The following is a 21,541-nucleotide window of genomic DNA, read 5'->3' as shown; positions in this document are numbered from 1 at the left end:
GTGTTTTACACTTAGTTGCTTATGAGAAATTCAGTGTTAGAATTAAAATGCCTTCTTGCTCCAGGTACAGTGTTAATTGTTCCATTTCTCATAATAAAACTTTGCTTGGAGAAAAATGCTTATACCTCTGAGATACTGATCCAATTAATCCCTGTTTCTTTTCTTCTTTTTCCCCATCCCCCCCCCTTTTTAAATTTCTTTGTTTCTCTTCACAGGAAAAAGTAGAATATGCCTTCCTGATTATTTTTACAGTCGAAACATTTTTGAAGATTATAGCGTATGGATTATTGCTACATCCTAATGCTTATGTTAGAAATGGATGGAATTTACTGGATTTTGTTATAGTAATAGTAGGGTAAGTCCCTTTTATTTGAGGAATTTTTTTTTTTTTTTTTTGGAAAATGGGAGGTGGGGAGTAACAGAAGACAGTATTTTAAAGGAACGGGGTTGTTCCTTCGTGCCAGTGATTGCTGCCAGAACCTGTCAGGAGTTCTTTGAAGCCTGATGCTGCTGCTGTCGGTCTCTGGGCAGAAACCAATTTGAAATTCTCTTGTTGTTACTCCCTCTTTCAGTAACGTGTTAAGGAAGGAAGTTTAAGCTCAGCTTGTGATGTGAGAGGGTTCATCTTACAGGGCCTTGGGCCTCTACAAGTAGGCCAGCCCTGCTGGTGCTTTGAGTCCAACATGTACAGCTCTTATGCTTAACACCCCATTAAGTTAAAAAACCAAAATAAAACAGTAAAAAAGTAATAAATCCTTCATAGCAGTGAGGTACTCTGCTATTTAACATCCCTTGAGGAAAGCTATTAATTTTTTCTGCTGAGTTGGGAGAAAAGATGTGGCAGCTACTATCCCATTTCACATAACAAAACAAGTGTTTGAAAAATATCAGATATCCGACATGAAATGAAATAAACCAGAAAATGCAAAGAATCAAGGCTTCTCCCTGAATCCTGTCACAGGAAGAAGACACCAACAGTTTCAGTTAAAGGAGAATGTTAAAATAAAAAACAGTGGCCTGTGTTATTCTGGTCCTTCAACACCTGGAAATGTTTCCAGCAAGAGAAAATGAATCAATGTCAGAGGAATGCTGGGTCTTTGGACCAAATACCCACATAGGAAAATAAGATCTGTTCCTTCGCTGAGTCTTAGTTGCCTAGCTGTAAAATGGGTTGCTCCTAAAATTTTATTTTCTCCTATAGAGAGAGAATGTTAAATGGCCTTTCTGTTTTTATCTCCATGACTTCATTCAAATGCCTTCTGCAGTTGAGCAAGGTGATTTTTCTTTTGGATTATTCTTTATCATGAATCCTTTAGCTTTTCATGGGAGACTAATACTGCTGGATATTGGGAGAGTGGGATAAATTTTGAGCCTGTTCTTTCAAACCTAGGAAGTTAAAGTGGGATCCAGAGTGGTAGCCCAACAGGATGATTAGACTTATGGAGAAAAATGTTAACTTTTTGCAAAAACCACCCTAGTACATTGGACTCTAAGGTATTGTGGCAAAGGTAGTGCAGCATGAACTAAAATGAAGATATGTATCATGCCTTCCTGTATTTGATGAACTTTAACAAGGAGTGGCAAGCAGGAGCCTTACAGGTCTCTTGGTTCTGGAATAATCTTGCTGTGACTCTCCTGACTCTGGACTTCGTGTTCATCTAGATTATGGAGCTGCTTAGCTCCATTTCTTTTGTCCCTACCCTACAATCAACTGTCTGGAGGCATTTTTCAGATTATCACACAGCACAAAGACAGGTGACCAAGAAGAGTGTGGTAGTCTCATTGAGTTGAAGAGACAGAGACAAGAGTTCAGGGAGGCTGAGGTGGCTGAAATTTGAGAGGCATGATATGGGAGCAGTGAGGGAGATATTGAGAGAAAGAGGTCTGTAAGTATGCCTTGGGGTCCTCTTGAGTTTCGGCTAAAGACTAAGCTACGCTACATGGGATGATAGTCCATAAGGTCAGGCAAAGATTACGACGAGGGAAAAAAGAAAATCTGGGGGGCTATAGCTGACTAATAACTAGGACTCACATAGGTCTGGGAGTTGTTCAAGTTATGACCAACCAGAGTGGAAAGACCTCGTTGAACACCCTGGACTGTCAGTAGAGACCCCAGAAGGGCCATTAGTAGTACAGGCTAACTAACTCTAGAGCAGGGTTTGGCAAACTGTGGTCAGTGGGCCAAATTCAGCCTGCTACCAATTTTTGTAAAGTTTTATTGTAACACAGTCACAAGCATTTATTTACATAGTTGAGTTGTGTGGTTTAGGTCCACAAAGCCTAAAATATTTACTGTCTGGCCCCTTACAAAACAATTTTGCCAACTCTTGTTCTAGAGTAAAAACCATCTGAAACCCTTAATAATAATATTTGAAAAGAAGCCTGAAAAGGAGCAAACTGACATGCAAGTAACTTAAGTGCCTGCCAAAGCAAAACTCAACACTCTTTAAAGGAAGACACAAAATCCAGATAATTAAAGTGTTCAGCATCCAGTCAGATATTACTAGACATGTGAAGAATTGTGACCCATAATCAGCAGTAAACTCCATCAATAGAAACAGGCCTAGAAATGACAGACATGGTGGGATTAGTGGAGAATTCCTTTACAGGACTTTTAAAACTGCTATTATAAATATGTTTATGGACCTAAAAGGAATATATGACTACAGTGAGAAAAGATGGGACAACGTAAAAAAAGAACCAAATGGAACTTTGAGAGCTGGAAAACATATCTGAAATGAAAAATTCCCTGGATTGGCCTAACAGCAGATTAGTCTCAATAGAAGAAAATAATCAAGGAATTTGAAGATATAGGAGTAACACAAAGAATAATGATGGAAAATAAATAAATACCACCTTGGTGACCTGTGGGGCAATATCAAGTAATCTAACATACATATATTTTGAGTCTCAGAAGATAGGAGATAGAAGGGAGACAGAAAAAAATATTTGAAGAAATAGTCCAAATTTTCTAAATGTGATGAAAAATATAAACTCACAAATCCAAGAAGCTCAACAAAGCCCAAGCAAAGTAAACATGAAGAAAGCTACATCAAGGCACATCATGATCATAAATTGCTCAAAAGCAAAGATAAAGAGAAAATCTTAAAAGTAGAGAAAAAGCCATGCAACTATGCAAGCAACTGTGCAAGTCAGAAGACAATCGACATTTTTAAAGTGCTAGGGGAAGATGTCCAGGCAGAACTCTTATTCAATGAAGATATCTTTAAAAATTGAAGGAAGAAAGAAAATTTTCAAACAAACCACAGCTGAGAATTCATCAGGAGACCTGCACCTTAACAAATGTTAAAGGAATTTCTTCACACTGAAGGAAAATGACAATAGATAGAAGTATGGATCTATACAAAAGAAATGAAGAATGCCAGAAAGGATGAGTGCATGTGTAAATATAAAAACACTTTTCTCATTTAAAAATCTTTTAAAAGTAATTGATTATTTAAAGCAAAAATAACAACAGTGTATTGGGGGGGGTTATAACATCTATAAAAGTAAAATATATGACAACAGTAGCACAAAGGACAGAAGCAAGGAAATAGCCATATACCATAGGAAGGTGCTTTGCAGTTGGTGGAGTTATTTGAAGGTAGACCATGAGAAGTTATATTGTAAACCCTAGAGCACAGGTCAACAAACTTCAGCCCATAGAACAAGAACGGTTTATTGCCTCCCCTGCCCCCCAACACTGACAAAGTATTTTACTGTCTGCTTTAGCAGATTTAGTTTTATTGGAAGACAGGCACACTCACTAATGTTTATGGCTATTTGGTGTTAGGATGGAAAAGTTGACTACTTGTGACAGAGACCCTATGGCCTGTAATTCCTAAAATAGTTACTATCTGACACTCTACAGACAACTTTTGCTGACACTTGATCTAGAGGAGACACTAGAAAAATAAAGTGGTATAGTTAATAAGTCTATTGGAGATTAAATGGAATTTTTTTAAATCTCAATTTTTAAAAAAAAACAGGGAAGACAGGAACAATGGACAGGGCAAATAGAAAACAAATAGCAAGATGGTAAATTTAAACTCACCCTTATTTAAAATCCACCCTTACTTAAAATCCAGAGGTTATCAGATTTTATATGTGTATAAAAACAATACTCTATAGTGTCTGTAAGAAACCTAATTTATAAAGACATAAATAATTTGAAAGTAAAAGGACAGAAAAATGTATACCATGCAAAACTAATCAAAAGAAAGCTATATTAATAACCAACAAAGTAGACTTCAGAACAGGGAATATTATCAAGGATAAAGAAAGACACTTTATGATGATAAAGGTGTCATTTCACAAAGATGATGTAATAATCCTAAGTGTGTATATATACACACACACGTGTGTGTGTGTGTGTGCCTGCATGTATGCATACATACATACAATAGCAGATCTTCAAAATATACGAAGCAGAACCTGATAGAACTGAAAGGGGGAATGGACAAATCTTCAGTTGTTGTACATCTTAATACCCCTCTCTTGAGGAGTGTTGATAGAACATCTAGTCAGAAAATCACTAAGGATATAGGGAGATTTGAACAGTTCCATCAACCAATTTGACTTAATTGACTTTTTTAGAACACTGTACCCAACAAGAGCATAATACATTCTTTTCTCATGCATATGGAACATTCAGCAAGAAAGACATATTCTGGGCCATAAAACAAGTCTCAGTGAATTTAAGAAGATTAAAATAATATGAAATTATATGTTTTGAATGAATTTAGCAATGTTTCTGGATAAAAGGTCAGTATAAAAAAGCATGTGAATTTCTATATACTAGTCATGAACAATTTGAAAATAAAACATTAATGACATTATTATTTACTATGGCATCAAAAACCATGAACTATTTAGGGATAAATAGTGACTGAAAATGACTAAACCTGCTGAGAGAAATTAAAGAAGACTTAAATACATGGAATGATGTACCATGTTCATAGACTGGAAGACTCAGTATTGTTGGAATATCATTTCTTCCCAAATTGAGGTATAGATTGAATCCTAATCTAAATCCCATTAAGATTGTTGTAGAGATGGACAGATTTATTCAAAAATTTATATAGAAATTGGGCTCTAGACTAGCCAAAGAAATCTGTAAGAACAAATCTGGAACCTGATTTTAAGACTTCCTGTAAAGCTACAGTAGTCAGGACAGTGTGATATTAGAGTAAGGAATAGACATAAAGATCAATGGGACAGAATAGGGAGTCTAGAAATAAACCCATATGGATGTGATCAATTATTTTTAGACAGAGGTGCCTTGATGACTCAATGGGTTGAGGAAACAGTTTTCAACAAATAGCACTGGAACAACTATTTATCCATATGAAAAAGAAGGCTCTCCATTCTTACCTCATACCGTATACAAATATTACCTTAAAATGAATCATAGCCCTGTATTTAAAAGCTAAAACTATAACATTTCTAGGAGAATATCTTTATGACTTTGGGGTAGGCAAAGATTTCTTAGGACCCAAAAAGCACTTGACATAAAAGAAATAATTGAAATTTTGAACCTTATCAAAATTTAAAACTTTTCTTCAAAGGAGACACTGTGAAGAAAATGAAAAGATAAGGCACAGATTGGGAAATCATATTCCCAATACATCTATTTGTATTCCCAATACATACCAAGGACTTGTATTCAGAATTTATAAAGAACTCTTATAACTCAAAGATAAGGAGATGACCCAGAACATAAATGGGAAAAAATTTGAATAGGTCTTCCCAAAGGAAGATATGTAAATGGTCAACAAGCACCTGAAAAGATGTTCAATGTCATTGGTAATTAGAGAAGTGCCAATTAAAACAACAATGACATAGCACTACATACCCACTAGTATTAGTAAAAAGACCGACGATACCAGATTTTAACCAAAATATGGAGCAACTGGAACTCTTACACACTGCTTATAGAAATGGAAAATGATACTATCACTTTGGAAAAGTTTGCCAGTTTCTTACAATGTTAACCATACACTAACCACATGACCATATTACCAGGACTATCCTGGGTACTTACCCAAAATAAATGAGAATACATGTTCACAAAGAGACTTCATTCATAATAGAGAAAAACTGGTTAACAACCCAAGTATTCCTCAACAGGTGAATGGATAAACTCATTGTGGTATGTTCATACAGTGGGATATCAGTCAACAATAAAAAGAAATGAACTGCTGATAAATGTAACAGCTTGGATGAATCTCAAAACCATAGAGAACAAAAAAAGATAAACAAAAAGGAGAACATGTTGTATGACTCCATTTATGTAAGATTCTAGAAAAGGAAAAAACAACCTAAAGTGATAAACCAGATAAAGTCAGTGGATACCTGAGGCTGAGCTGAGGATGACTGTAGGAGGCATGAGAGCACTGTTTGAGATATTGGGAAGGCTCTCTGTCTTGGTTGTGATGTTTGTTACTGGGGCTTAGGCACTCATCAAAACTCATCTCATTGTACACCTTAAATGGGTGTATTTTATTATATATAAATTACGCTGCAATAAAGTTGGTTTTAAAAGTAAAAAATCATCTAGGAAACTAAAGTCGAACTGGACTTGGTCTTTTTTTCTCATTAAGTATGAAAAACTTTAGAACATCAGATTACCCTTTATCTAAAATATGTACTAAATTGTAGTCAAAGAGCAGAAGAAAAGTTCAAAAAGAAAAATGAAATTATTATGTCTTCCCTTGAATCAAACTCCTGCTCACTGAAGTTGCCAACTGCCAACTCTATCTTCATCCAATGGATTTTCCGTTCCAAGTCAACCATGACCTATTGCTTTTGTCAAGATTCCCAATAACAGAGATGTCAAGAAAGTAATTGATATTTCTAAAATGTTAACTGTTAATAATGTGACCACAGGAAGGTTCAGCGTGTCTACCGGCGCAGATATAATTCTCTTATAGAAGAGTTTGATCTGAGTCAACTTTTATCCCACTCCTCTAAATTTCTCAACATACATGTATTTCAAGCATTCAAGCTCATCACTTAAGCTTTTGTGAACATGGGGGGCTCATTCTGGTGCTTCTAATTTGTGTCAGTTTGGGTAGCTCCTTGCCTTCCTGTCTTGGGGTAAACTTTTAATAACAGTCTAGGATCAAATACTTTCTCCTCTTGTCCTCATCTCTTCAGGCACATGGTACTTATTTTGTTTGGGTGGGGGCAGTGAAAGGAGTAGAATCACAGAATATTATAATGGGAAGGGCAGGGCTCTGGATCATTTAATCAGTTTTCAGAGTAGGAAACTTAGGCCCAGAGAAGGGGAGGGACTTTCCTAATGCCTCCTAACTCTTAGGAGTGGAAGCATGCCCTGACCCCTTGAGCCCTCCAGCTGTCTGGAAACAGCAGCCGGCTTCCCTCTCTGAGTCAGGCTCCTCTGTGATGGGAGAGACATTGTTCACCTGTTTTCAAGGGCATCACCGAAGAACAGGGGATAAAAGGGCCATAAAGTGTACATTGCAAAGGTACACTGATACTTGAAAGCAATCTTAAGTTACCACCTGCATAAATTATTTTCCTAACCCTTTGGGATGAAAATTCCTGTGGCTGCTGCATTTCAGAAGAGTTTGAGGTTTTCTTTCTTCCTTTTGCTTTGTTTTTATGACACTGTGAACTTGTTTTGGAGGGGAGACGTTTAACTTTATTTAGCCTTGCTGCAGGGGTTTATAGTAATTACAAAACTATGCTAATGAGAGAGACCTATCATAAATCTGATATATTTCCCCAGTCATAACCAGAAAGAGCCCACCTTCTGTAGCTTTGAAAAGGTAAAGACCTGACTTATTCCCTCCCTGTTCCCCACCCCCCGCCAGGTTCATTGCTAATTGCGGTACTGTTATTAAAACAAATGACCGGTCTTTAAACACCCCAGAATGACATGACTGTGCCCCATCAGGACTGTAATCAGACCACCCTGTGTTTTATGGACTTAGTGTCTTGGCCATCCAGAGGCACGCCAGTGGGTGCAGAGTTTCTGCTTTAGCTGCTAATTAAACTTTGGAAACCTTTTCTTTGTTGCTGGGCCAGTCATTTCCACAATCTGATTGGCCAGAGTTGATTCTATTTGAAATGGGCAAATTTCTATTCTGAAAAACAAGCAACAAGTCCAAAGAACAAATGTTTATTTGAAAGAGCAAAAGTAACTGTCAAATGAGCGGATTGCCTGAAAATAGCTTTATCCGAAAAGCCTTCTGAGAGTAGGGAAAAATTTGTCGTGGCTGCCAGATACAATATTATTCACATTTCAAAAGAGAAAATGACGATATTAATACCTTCTCTTAGGTTTCTGCTTTTGGCCTTTGCACAGCTCCTTAGCATCTGTGATTTACATCATTCCCTGAACAGCCCTTTGGAGGTGGAGCTGGGGGTGTGTATGTGTCAGTGACTGTATTGGAAGTGGCATAACATATCGTTTAAGATTTGGGACTTTGGAGTCATTCATTCATTCATTGTTTATTCATCAGATATTTTTTGAGTGCCTCCTGTGTGTCAGAAACTGTTCGAGGCACTAGGCTGGAACAGACTAAATGAACAAATGAACACACAGACTACAGTTCCCTGCCCTTACGGAATCTAAGGGCGTCGAACATACCTGGATTCAGGTTTTAGTTCTGCCACTCGTTTGTGGCCTTGGGCAAGTTACTTGTTCTCGCCAAGTTTGTTTTTTCATGTGTAAAATGATGTTCATGATAACTCCCACTGCCTAACATTTTTGAGGATTAAGGAGATAATTTGAAGTGTTTAGCACATGGTGAGTGCTCATAAATGGCAGCTGCTGGGGCAATTCCACTGTCATCATTGGAAGAGGGGATTCACCAGGGATCCAGGGCGCTGACATGCTAGAATGCTCCATTGGCAAGAAAACAGGTGAGATCAGTCCCCATCCCTAGTCCTTCTAGATGTAGGGGTCACGGCCAGGAGTCACAGCCTGGTTCCTACCTCTGCTTTGCCTTCCCTTTACTTAAGCAGCAGCCTTACAGAATTGGCCCTTGTTCAGAAATAACTACTCTCACCATCCTGTTTTGCTTCCCTGGGTGACAGACTCTAACATTTCTTCCTCTCTTCTTCTTTCAGATTGTTTAGTGTAATTCTGGAACAATTAACCAAAGAAACAGAAGGCGGTAACCACTCCAGTGGCAAATCGGGAGGCTTTGATGTCAAAGCCCTCCGCGCCTTTCGAGTGTTACGACCACTTCGACTAGTATCAGGAGTGCCCAGTAAGCACGTTTCGTTTCCTAAAGCCAGAAGTTTGCTGATTTTTTTTCCTTCTGGGTAGGTCTTGGGATTATGAAACAGGGTGCGATGAGGTGAGTTGCTGTGCACCAGCCAAGGGCTCAGCAGGTGACCATGGAGGCCTTGGCCATTTACAAAGCACTTTTGCTTGTATTGTCGCTTTGGGTCCCCGTGACAGCCCCGACCTGGGGTGGAGGGGGGTGGAGGGGGGGCAGTAGTGATGGTTGTCTTCCTGATTTTGTATAAGAGAGAATCTTCTCTCGTGCAGAGACCAAGTGGGTGGTGGCAGGAGACCTTGAGTTCAGGCCTCCTGATTGCTCTGGTCTTCGTCCTCTGACATGTGCTGCCATCACCTCCCCCCACTCCCTGTCCCTTTGAACGTGGTGGGTTATGGGGATGAGGGTGTTGGAGGCCTCAACTGACTGCCTTTTTTCAAAGTGAGAGCAGCAGGGGGCTGGAATCCTGGAAGTCTATTAAACTCTCCCTCAGAGGGACTGTGCCCGTCTCACTCGGGGGTGAAGAGGTGAATGCTTCTGTGTCCTCCCTGTATGTAGGGCACAGTAGCACCTGCCTGAAGGTGGTTGTGAGGTCTGAATGCAGTAATGCAGGGAGAGCCTTCAGCGCAAGGTCTGGAGCACAGAGAGGGCCCTCAGTGTGAGAGATGCTGTATCACCCACTAGCCTACTCTATACCTGTCCGTGCCAGGCCCTAGTTTGCTTCTTGCTCCAGATCTCCAGGCCAGGTTCAGTGCCACCTGAGTTGGAACAGATGCCCCGTCTGTGCCCTGGCCAGGAACTTCCATAAGGAGCATGGCATATGCTTCCCTGGGCTCTACTCATGATAGGACATCCCTACTGGGAACTTGAGAGGGTGGAAGTTTTAGTGCCTCTCCAAGGACTGTGGCTGTGAGTTGGCTGCCTGCTTCCAGCTGCAGGACAGATATGGGATTGCAGGCTGTGCCTTTTTTTCACAGCTCATAAAGCCATCAAAAGAGCACAGATCATGTTTTTGCCTCTCCAGAAGTTCTTCATGAAATTTTATTAAACCTGTTGGCGCTCAGAACGCACCAAAAAATCTCTGGAAAAAAAAATTCAAATTTAACATTTTAAAATGTAGGAAGTGGTGTTTTATGTGTACTTGTTTTTCCATATTGTTCCTTTATTTTCATTGAAAAAGATCAGCACAAGTCAAAACCACAGAACCGTCTGGAAGCAATTGAGAAAAATAGAAATACCTTGGAAATGACTGGCCCTGTTACATGTAACATGATTAAATGAGAAGTTCCGTGAGCAAACATGAGGTTTCAGATTCAGTTGTTATAGCTTAATCTAATTTCAAAGTAACCACGGCAACTTTTTTCCCCCAAGGAGCAAATGACAGGCCAGCCTGCCTGCAGTATGTGCTGTGAGCAGACATGCGGGTGCAGTGGCTTTGTGGATCTGAGTCATATGTGAGGACTTTCTCAGCTCATGTTCATTAACTGCCCTGGAGCATCCAAGTCTCTCATCAGAGCCAGCTGGGCTTTGGGGAGATGGGTCAGGGGCTCTGGGTCATGCTCTTTCCCATGCAGTTGGCAGCTGTGGACTAGTGATTTCTTATATTCTTGAAGTTGTTAAAAATGCCTGGGAAGGTGTGACTGTTTATACTTATCTGGGAGTTGTCTAATCCCTTCTAAAGAGAACTCAGACTGTCCTACAAGACATGATTTTGTGTGTGTATGTGAATATACGTTCATTCATTGGAAAGTAAACATGTGTTTCAGATAGAGTCCTTCAGATGTTTGTGAAGCTCTTAACTAGCTCCACACAGGTAACTGATAAATATGCATCAGAATCCTAGACCATCAAATGGGAAAGAACCCTCAAGGTCATCTGGTCCACGATCACCATCTTTTAGATGAGGAAGGTCATCGAAACTTTGGGCAGCTTCTCATGGCTAGTGGGTGGCCAAACAGGACCAGATCGGTGGCCTCCTAGTTCCTGGCCCAGTGTTCTTTCTGCTCCATTTCACTGCCTCCTTGGTTAGAGTCCTGTGAGATCTGTTGTACACATTGGTTATATACAAAGGAGCCTAATGTCATGAAAGTGTACACATTCACAATAAGATACAATGTCATTATTTCATAAATTTGGCCAATCTGAAATATAATAGTTACAATAAACATAGACACACTTATGAAACATAGGGCTCACTGCCATACAGCTGAGAAGAGCTGACTGCTGGATGATGATTTTGGATGGCCCATCCATGTCTTAAAAAAAGAAACACAAACAAACCCAAATGAAAAAACAAACAAAAAACCCCTTGCCCAAGTAGATTAGAGCATATGTTTCTTTTCCCCTCCATCTATTCCTTATAGAAGACAGAAACATTAAAAGTCATCCTATTGATCATTTTTTCTCTAGAAGAAACCATTTGAACATTTAAGTATCCGAAGACAGTATGTAGGAGTTTTGTCTTAATGAAAGTCTGGAAAGAGGCCCTTTGCAAGTCTGAAACCCTCTTATCGCCCTTCCCTCCCCATCCCATCCCCCAGCTCTTCCCATGTGCTTCTTATCAAGGCGAACTTTTGCTGTTATCGCTGATAAGTATTTTTGCTTGGTGTGTTCTGACTTCTAACGTATTTAATTCTAGCATCTCAGCCTCTTCTGTTCTTTCATTGTTTGAATATGTATTGGGAAAGTGGGAAGATACTAGAAAAGGGCAGTTTGGAGGAGGGAGAGACAGCAGGGAGAGGAAGGGAAAGAGAAAGAAAAAAGGGGGAAAAGAGTGAGCTAGTCGAGTGGAAGCTGAGGTAGGTCACGGTGGTTGGAGGAGCGCAGGGCACATGCAGGGGCGTCAGGTGGCCTGGATCTAGTCTGGCTCTGGTTCCTGCCGACCGCTCTCCCTGCGGCTCCTGCTTCCCTCCACCCCGTCCAGAGTGTTGCCCCACTGTCCCTGCTCCCATGGTCTTTTCTCTTCCTGTACCATGGCTCTCAGTGTTGCTCCATGGGTAGCTCCCAGGTTTCCACGTCCCTCCCTCATCTCTCAGGTCCACGTTTCAGCCTCAGGGCACTGCCCCCTTCATGTTAAGTGATCAGACTCACCAGGTGGACAGTCGCTCTTACCCTCTCCTTCCCGGGCCCCTCGTCTCCCTCTGCCACTCCAGGGGAGCCTCCTTTGACAGACTTGTCTTCGTTCAGGCATTAGGATTAGCCTCTTGACCTTGCCCTGCCTCCCTGGGCACCTTCCTCTAACTCAGACCCACTTGCTGAGTTCTGGTCTCATCCAGCTCCTCACCCTGTCCTCCCTGGAGAGCCCAGCTCCCTCCAGCTGCCTCTCTGCCTGTCTTGCCTATTGCTGCCCCACTTGCCTTTCTAAAAAGGCTGCCTTTTGAGTCTTCCTGGGTCTCTCCCATGTATACATGTTATTAAACTTCTGTTTGATTTTCTTCTGTTTAAAATAAATAAAGAGGCTGCCTTTTGCCGATGGACTAAACTCTGGCCCTGTGATCTGAATTCAAAACCCAGACCTACCCAGCTGCAATCTGCTTGTCTTTCTTGTTACCCTTTTCCACTTCATGACCGCCAACCGAGACTCACCACCCCCAGCCCACGTGGCGCTAGCTCACTTCCGTGCTTTTGGTACTTTCTTCCGCTGCCTGGAGTAACCTCTCTCCTCTTGCCTGTGGAAATCCATCCTCCTCATGCTTCAGGCCCTCCTGAGAGGGAGGCTACTGCCCAGGCCTCTTTCTTCTCCCCCACTCAGAAGCGATGTCTTTCATCCCTCTTTAATTTTAACTGTGTAATATTACTTATTCAGCATCTGTGTGCTACCTTAGAGTAATTTGTGTTTAATTCTTATGTCCCCTTCTGCAGCATAACCTCTTTGAGAGAAGGCACATCATTTAATACATCTACATATCCCCCAAAGCACTAAACCTTATGTTTGCTGCACGGTAGATGTTGAGGGAATTTTGTTGAATGGATGAACAAATGCTTAAATGAATGACTTTCATATCTGGCAGTGCCCTCTCTAGGCCTTAGTTTTTCCATCTTTCAAGTTGAGGGAGTTGGATTAGATGGTCTTTAAGGTTCCTCTTTGACTTACCTCACATCCATGTTTAACGTTAATTAAAAGCTATGAAATACCTCTGAGTTTTATTACTGCGTGTCCTATACAGAGCAAGCATCATTAGGAATCATATCTGTGCATCACTGCAATATCTTCCTGGCTCACAAACTTATTTTTCTCTTTCCTAGGTTTACAAGTTGTCCTGAACTCCATCATAAAAGCCATGGTTCCCCTCCTTCACATAGCCCTTTTGGTGTTATTTGTAATCATAATCTATGCTATTATAGGATTGGAACTTTTTATTGGAAAAATGCACAAAACATGTTTTTTTGCTGACTCAGGTGAGTAATAAAAAATGGCAGCTAACCTAACTATTTAAAAATTTGGCTTTCCCAAAAACAACTTTTGTGGTTTGGGGAAAATCTAAAACAAAATGAGAGAGAGAGAGATGGGGAAAAAAAAAAAGATAGCCAAATACACTGGTGAATCTAAGACAGTTCTTAGTGTGAATTATATTCAGAACAAATGAGAATTTAGTTCCCTTTTCTATCTCGATTTCCTATGTAATGTGCTCTGGTAAACAAGATGGGGGGACCCCCTGAAACTGGACCGTGAGGTGAATCAATAGTGTTGCTCTGTATAGGCTGAGGAAAGGTGCTGTTAGAGTGGGGACAGAGGAGAGAGGGGTGGATTCTGAGTAGAGGAAATGGCAAATTCCATGGAGGAGGGAAAGTTTGAAGTGAACCTTGAAGGACAATAGGAATCCAAGATAGCATAGCTGGGAAGTAGAGTGTTCCAGGCTCTGGGCAAGGTACTTGGCTTCTGCAGCTTGGTTTCCTGATGTTCATTCCTCCCTTGAGTGGTCAAGCCTTCCTCTGCTGTTTGCAGATATCGTAGCTGAGGAGGACCCAGCACCGTGTGCGTTCTCAGGGAATGGACGCCAGTGTACCGCCAATGGCACAGAGTGTAGGAGTGGCTGGGTTGGCCCCAATGGTGGCATCACCAACTTTGATAACTTTGCCTTTGCCATGCTCACCGTGTTTCAGTGCATCACCATGGAGGGCTGGACGGACGTGCTCTACTGGGTAAGCAGCTTGAGGAGAGAGTTGATGGAGTATGCTTTCCTCAGATAAAAGTGTTTCATTAGCTAGAGCCATTGGAGAGCTGGCTGAAAAAGACCCCCTGGAAGTGAGTTCTTTGGTAAGGGAAGCAGGCCCTCTCGTCACTCAGTAAGACCTATCATCTCTCCACGTTGGGGCCTTGGTTTCAGCTCTAGAAAGCTGCTATAGGATGTGGACTCACTTGCATCCCCAGTGCCGCCTGGGGACTTACTGCTGAGCATGCCCAGTAGTCCCCTTTGTTGGAGGAACTCCAGAGGGCCAGGGCTGTCCTCATTAAACTCTTAAAGGGCCAGAGGTCATTCCCCAGGTTAAGAGGCTCCTGGACTTCCATGGACTAAAACTGACCTTTTATACCTAAAGGCAGGTTGCTCTACCAGATCCTAAATGGAAGATAGGGAACATTAATTGAATTCTTTTCATGCTTTCCATAGCTTAGTAGAGCCTTAAAGCCCAAATGGGTTTTTTCCCCTATTATAGTATTTCCCTTTTGCATCTTCAGTATTACTACTAATCAGCCCAGCATAAGCCCTTAGCTCTCTCTTCCTTTTTCTTTGGCGCTATAGAACTCTGGCAGAGAGGGTAGAAATGGCATATAAGCCTTCCAGGGCTGGTGGACCTGTCCATGAAGAGAGTTGGACGCTCTTTGTATGGCTCAGGGCTGGCTCTCCTTGTTCCTGACAGAGCCAGAAAGTTTTGCTGTAAATGAAGAGCCGTCATATTTTAACAGCCATTTCTCAGAGCTGGGTTTGTTGGTTTACTTCTGTGTTTGATAGAATTTGAAAAAGCTCACAGAAGTTTAGAAATTATTTTCCATGACACAGAGTTGCTGGGAAGAACAGCTGACTTGCAGATTTTGAGCCTAAATCCAAGTCCAAATGGGATTAACCAGGATTCCAATAATGATTTGTTAAAAGACAATGGGTAATAACATACTTCTTGAGTGGTCAGTCTCTAGTTAGAAGGCCTGCAAGCTGAGAAGTAGCTTCCGACAAGATCTAAATTTCAGACACTTTATAGGATTTCCCATTACTCTGTAACTTCAGAGGACATAGCATATAACGGTTGTAAATAGGTTTTTGCTTCCCTTTACAAGTGAACTCCATGCATGCAAGATTGTAGAAGTCCCTACATATGTTCAGTGTTAGGCAAAGAAGACATGTTTTTATTTTCATCCCCATAGTGTGAGTCTACTTTGGTAATAAGGTTTTTAAAACATCACCAACATGTTATATCTTGTTTCTCTCTCTCTCCTTTTTCTGTTGTCATAGGGGAGTGTGTGTGTGTGTCTGTGTGGGTATGCACATCTGTGATATTTATATCCATAACACAATGCCTTTTGTGAAGAGGAAGAAGGAGGTAGATTATATTGGATGAGCCAAGGCCATGGCCATGCAAGGGGACCCTCTAATTAGGTAAAGGGTTTGTTTTCAGTATTATCTTCTAAGCTGTAACTCCGAGTTAGATTAGCAGAGGGCTCAATCCCAGTCTTCCCTTGAAGTTTCTGATAAAGAGAAAAAGCGTCATCCAGATAGCCCACACTCTGATCCTTCCCCGCAAAACAATACAGAAGACGACATTTTGATTGAAAACAAATAAATGAAAAACCTGTGACTCCTCTCAGCTCTGTTCTCCCCGGTTTCACGGTGAATTGCCATTGCCAATCCAACATGCCCTGACTAATGGACAATTTTATACTTTATGTTACGTTTCTGCACACTGATTGTCTCATGACAGTTTTCCTATCGCCAAGCTAGTGAAAACTCTGGGAGCGTGTGATTAAAGGAGAGAAAACTCCACGTACCCAGAAACAAAAGTTTCCACTTGCTTTCCTGAGAACCTCTAAGTATCACCTAGGATGATATAATTATTACCTCTCTTTTTCATATGACAATCACAGAGCTAATAATTTGACAACATAATAATTACATTGTCTATAAATTACATGGCATCTTTATTCTGATGGAGGAACTCCAGTAATTTATCAACATTATTCCAGTCTATATCCCATTATAGAAGGTCTGGGAAACAGTGGAATATAGACTCCTGAACATGCCCAAGGTCCTACCGCTAGAGCAAGTGGTACTTGATTTAGAACAGGGGTCTACAGACTTTTTGATAAGGGGCCAGATAGTAAATATATTTGGCCTTGCAGATTGTAATGTCTCTGTCACAACCACTCAGTTCTGCCCATGTCGCTTGGAAGCAGCCGTAGACAACATGTAAACAAACATGTGGCTTCGTTCCAATATTTATTTATGGACGCTGAAGTGTGAATTTTGTATAACATTCCTGTGTCATGAGATACTCCAGATTTTTTTCCCTACCATTTAAAAATGTAAAAACCATGTTTAGCTCACGGGCTGTACAGAAGCAGGTGGTGGGCTGGTTTGGCCTGCAGGTCACAGTTTGGTGACCCCTGGTCTAGACTAGAACCCGGTACTCTTTCCTTGGCATTTTTCCACTGTCAGAGGTTTTCGAGCCCTTCAGAACACTAGGGGGCAGCTCAGTGATGTCTTCCAGAGTGTTCACTAAGACCTTAGTCTCTGAAGCACATCAGGTTGCTTTTAATTACTTGTTTATTACACTTACTATCTCAGCACAGAGATAGGCAGGAGCCAGGGCCCCACCTTCTTCATACTTTATGGGCCACAGTCAACGGGAAGCCACACAGCTGTGCACAGAACAGAATATCCCTGCCCAGCACAGCGCCCGGCCCAGAGCAAGCGATCAGCAAACACCAGTTACTGTTACTCTTTAAGTGCATGATCCCATTGCCTCACTATAGATGGGCCATGTTTCAGTGCCTCTTTTTATCCGCAGCTGGAGTGTAAAGGGAATATCTTGAGAGAGACCTGAGATTTTATTTTAAATATTGATGGCAAGCAAATTTTTCAATCCTTTAGGCGTTTGTATATGGTGGACAAAGTCTTTGCCAGAGATGAGTTTGCATCTGGTCAGGTTTATATTCAGTCAGTGTTCTCAAGTTCAGGGATGCCTCAGTTCCCAAGAGTGCCTGGCAAGTGGTGGCAGGGTCTTGAAAAGGGACGTGCAGGTGGGCCCGATATGCAGAAAGGCACGCATAGAATAGGACCATTTGGATGTGTGGGGAATGGGATTATTAGTTTCTGGTGAAAAATGACTTTTTTTAGTGCTCTTTTATGAAGTGAATTCCATAAACATAATTAAGGTGCCATCTGACCCACATGCATCTGTTGTCCACAGAGGCAGAAAGGTGTAGTGCAAAGAAAGAGCCTTAAGGCTGGAAAGGGCTGGGTGTGTGACCTTGGTAGGTCACCCAAACTCTCAGGGCTTTCATTTTGTCCACAAGATGCAGAGTAACCCTACATGATCCTATTGTTTTTTTCTTCAGCTCAGAGGAAGTGTTTTTAGATGTAGGAAATTAATGAAAAGAGTATTGATTTCAGAAGAGAGCTCTCCATATAAATCATTTGTGGCCTTTTGCGTTAGTGCCAAGCTCTTTTCTCAGTGAGCATACCTATGGCAGTGCTGGCTGTATGACTCAAATGGGAAGTTCCCTTGGCCAAGCTGACCATCTTCTTCATTCAGGGTACCTGGGAAATCCCTCTCTAGTTAGCCAGCAGCTTGCCTTTCTGCCCCTTTCTCTGATTCCATGCTCAGGGGAGCGACAACCAATATATCAAGTTTCTAGTCGTAGTTGCAACAGTTAGAAAAAAACAAAAAGCCTAGGTTAGCCTTTACTTGGAGACATGGATGTGCGTCTCAGCCTTTGAAGTGAGGGGAAACTGAAACTAGGTTATTTCCTGAGTACCAGATGACACCACATGATGACTTTGACATAAATATTTTAAAAATCTAAATTGAAATGCTTGAGCTCCTTCCGATTTTCCCATTGCTGACAAAGACCAGTCAGACAAAATCCCAAGCGGAGTCTCTATTTTCCTATGGGTATTTCGGGGACCAGCTTGCCAGTTCTCACTAGTCCCATGTGTATGGTAAGCCTCTGAAAAGAGACCTGGGTTGAGGAGATTTCTTTGGGAGAAAGACTGGCCCTTAAAGCTTAATTTTTATTGCTCTTTCTCACCCTCTGGAGATTTATAGAGTCTCCTGTGGCCTTTGTTTTCCCCTTGGCCCCTAGCTGTTATTCCAGGGGTTATTTCTGATTTGAGCAAATGGGAGTCTGTTGCACACTTACTTCTAAGAAATTAAAAGTTTCTTTACTTAAAAAAAATGTTCCCTCCCAAGTTGGAGCAGTCAGCTGTTCCTGGAGCCATTCTCTGGAACATGGGACTGAGGCCTCAAAGAGGATGGGTGGGGCAGGTGCTCGGCTGACGGCTGGCCCACTTTGCCAGAGCTGTGGGAGAGCGGGGTCTCCGGTGGGAGTCCTGGACGTGCACATCCTTACTCCCCGTGAGCGGGCCCACTCTCCCCTGTCACGTGCACTCCTCTTGCTTCAACAGAGGGGAAGCAGGCCCAGAGAGGTCTCTGTGGAAGGCGCTGACTCCAGGCTGGGCTCTGGTCCCTCCACCAGGCAGCCTGTTTCTTCTCCTCCACGTCTGGATTATTAAATAAGTTTAGCGGTGTAGCTGCTTTGGAAGAATTACCCTTGGCCTTCCTGCTGAAATTAGTTTATCCAACTTAATGAGATCAACAATTGCAGCCACGGCCCTGCCTCATTCATTACTCTAATTGCCGATGTAAGATGTGCAGACTGATAGCAGTTCTATTAAGCACATCCATTTTCATGTGGCCAAACAGGTGTTTCATAAGGGATTTAATGCCCTCTCCCTAGACTTCAGCAGCAGATGTTAGGTAATTTTTTTTTTTTTAATGTTCTCTTTTTCCGTTTGGTTTCTGCATGAGGCAGACAGTGAAATGCTTGAGCTTCGCTCTGTAAAGCTAAAAATCTAGCGCCAGATAATGTAAAGGAAAGCGCATGCTTAAAGGCCTAAGGGCCTGACCCTGCAAGGCAAGAGCGATGGATCAGCCCAGACCATATACTGTTCTATTAGCCGAAGATCCTGGCTGTTCCAACGAAGTCAGGCCCGGGGTCATTCATTCTGTCCCCTCACCAGTCCTTAACACTTCCTTCCTGGGAGAAGTGTTTGCCCAATTTAACGTGATCTGTGCTGCCGGAAAGTTCCATCCAGCCGTGAACCTGAAAGCACTTGTTTGCTCCATCATGAAAGCTGCTCATGATCAGACCTCTCCTGGGAAGGTGTATCCGGGAGGCCATGTCTGACTGTGCTGCTTCAGCTTGTCCTAGAAGTAGGGACACCAGGTTCCTCTGGAACAGCTCACAGCTGGAGCCAGCTCCCCCAGCCAGGGTGGGTCATGTAGGTTCAAGCCAGGTGTGGAGGATAAGGGCTTCTTTCCTTCTCCTGGGTCCTTCGTATGGGTGTGGATATGGAAAAAAATGTCATTCCCCAAAGCACCCCTGAATGTGTCAGCTGGTTGACTTCTGAATACTTTCCTTCTTTGCATGAATTTAGCTGTGCTTGCACTCACTGATAGCAGATAATCCAGATTTAAAGTGGGTTAGGTTTCCTTGGATTGGTTGGCTTCCAGTGGAAAGTTATTATTTTAGGGTTTTTTTTAAAGAAAAGAATTTATAGAGTCAAATGTTGCAAATTTGTCTCTATAACTAAGACTTTTCCACCATCACAAATTTTGAAAGCAAAAATAGTACTGACAACTTGGGCAGAGTAGAAAATAGTTTCCAGCTAAGCACTAGTTTTGTCTTCTGTCAAGATCTTTTCTGAAAATCCCTTACCAAGGCAGTTTCCTGTGAGAAAGAGCCAAATCCCAGCTGATTGCCCTAGCAGTGGCCAAAGTTTGCTGTTATTTACCCCGAGAGCTTTGATGACTCTGTGTGCGTGTGTGTGTGTGTGTTTTGGGAATATATAATGAATGTGCATTGGCTACTGTTGTCTGATTTGAAGCTAAGTAAATGTTTAATTAAATGTATAGAATGCTGTCTCTAATGTAACCTTCTCTCCTTATTAGATTCTCTTATTAACCCACTCCTATGAGACCATCTTATTTCTTACAGATGAATGATGCTATGGGATTTGAATTGCCCTGGGTGTATTTTGTCAGTCTCGTCATCTTTGGGTCATTTTTCGTACTAAATCTTGTACTTGGTGTATTGAGCGGGTAAGCTACACCTCTTTCATCTTGAAAGCAGAGTCCCGAGGACAGTTGCCAAGACCACACAGGCTTTGCTAGATGGGGGCCGCCGGGTGGGTGCCAAGCATTTTATGTGTCCTCCAAGATGCTTTCTTTTCTGCTGAGGCTTCCCAAATCAAGATATTTCCTGGAACCTTACCAGCCTTCACGAAAGAAAGCTATAGGATAATTATTGACCAGAAATTAATCAGCGTTGTCACTTGGGATTTAAATTGTTGGCATTGCTTGCCCATTTGTCTGTCCTAAAAGCAGATACATCTATAATTGTGTTATTGGCCTGGATCCAGATATAATGCAGATTAATTGGTACAAAACAGTAGCTAAATGACTTTTGGTAGGCCACATTTGTAGGCTTCAGCAGCAGAACCTGTCCTTATTGAAAGAACAAAAACGGAAGGCCCTTGGCGGCGTCCCCTTCTAGGAGCACCAGTCTTTAATCAAAGCCCTAGTGGTCCAGCAGCTGTTCTTGGGGCTCTGCTCTCTAGCAAATGGATAACTGATAACTAATCTCCTTACATTTTACAGGTAAATGACGCGATAGGATGGGAATGGCCATGGGTGTATTTTGTTAGTCTGATCATCCTTGGCTCATTTTTCGTCCTTAACCTGGTTCTTGGTGTCCTTAGTGGGTAAGCAGTTGGATCTGTGTTCCACATTCTGCTGCTGCCATGTGTCAGGCGGCTCTGCGTGTCCCTGCGGCTTTCTCTGCATGCATGTGGACTCTGATGTCCCCTCTGTGTGTTGCTTTTGGACTAAACTGTGATTCTTTCTGCTTGTATCTGTCTGTGAGATTCTGTGTTTCTGATGCTTGCCAAACACTATTAATTTAATGGAACCATTTCCCCGAAGCCAGTCACGTTAATACGCCAGTGTGTACAAGTAGATTAAAAGTGAGTAAAAGGATTCCCAGCCTTGGTCTCCCCCAGGAAAGGGCCTTTGTC

At 41.9% G+C, this 21,541-nt stretch overlaps 1 protein-coding gene across 1 annotated transcript in view; it reads left to right on the top strand.

The window, feature by feature from the left end:
* The window catches only part of CACNA1D (calcium voltage-gated channel subunit alpha1 D), a 321,901-nt gene that overhangs the window by 165,018 nt on the left and 135,342 nt on the right, over nt 1–21,541 (top strand). Inside the window, exons 4-8 of the mRNA XM_081245584.1 lie at nt 216–355; nt 9,100–9,242; nt 13,500–13,652; nt 14,200–14,396; nt 21,126–21,229. Coding sequence (XP_081101710.1) covers nt 216–355; nt 9,100–9,242; nt 13,500–13,652; nt 14,200–14,396; nt 21,126–21,229 — 737 coding nt within the window. The remainder of the gene's footprint in view (nt 1–215; nt 356–9,099; nt 9,243–13,499; nt 13,653–14,199; nt 14,397–21,125; nt 21,230–21,541) is intronic.

This window comes from Mesoplodon bidens (genome assembly GCF_964165515.1).
Source record: "Mesoplodon bidens genome assembly, chromosome: 10".
Classification (NCBI taxonomy): Eukaryota; Metazoa; Chordata; class Mammalia; order Artiodactyla; family Ziphiidae; genus Mesoplodon; species Mesoplodon bidens.
The sequence above is the reverse complement of the archived record's forward strand: the minus strand, read 5'-3'. Positions and strand labels throughout refer to the sequence as shown.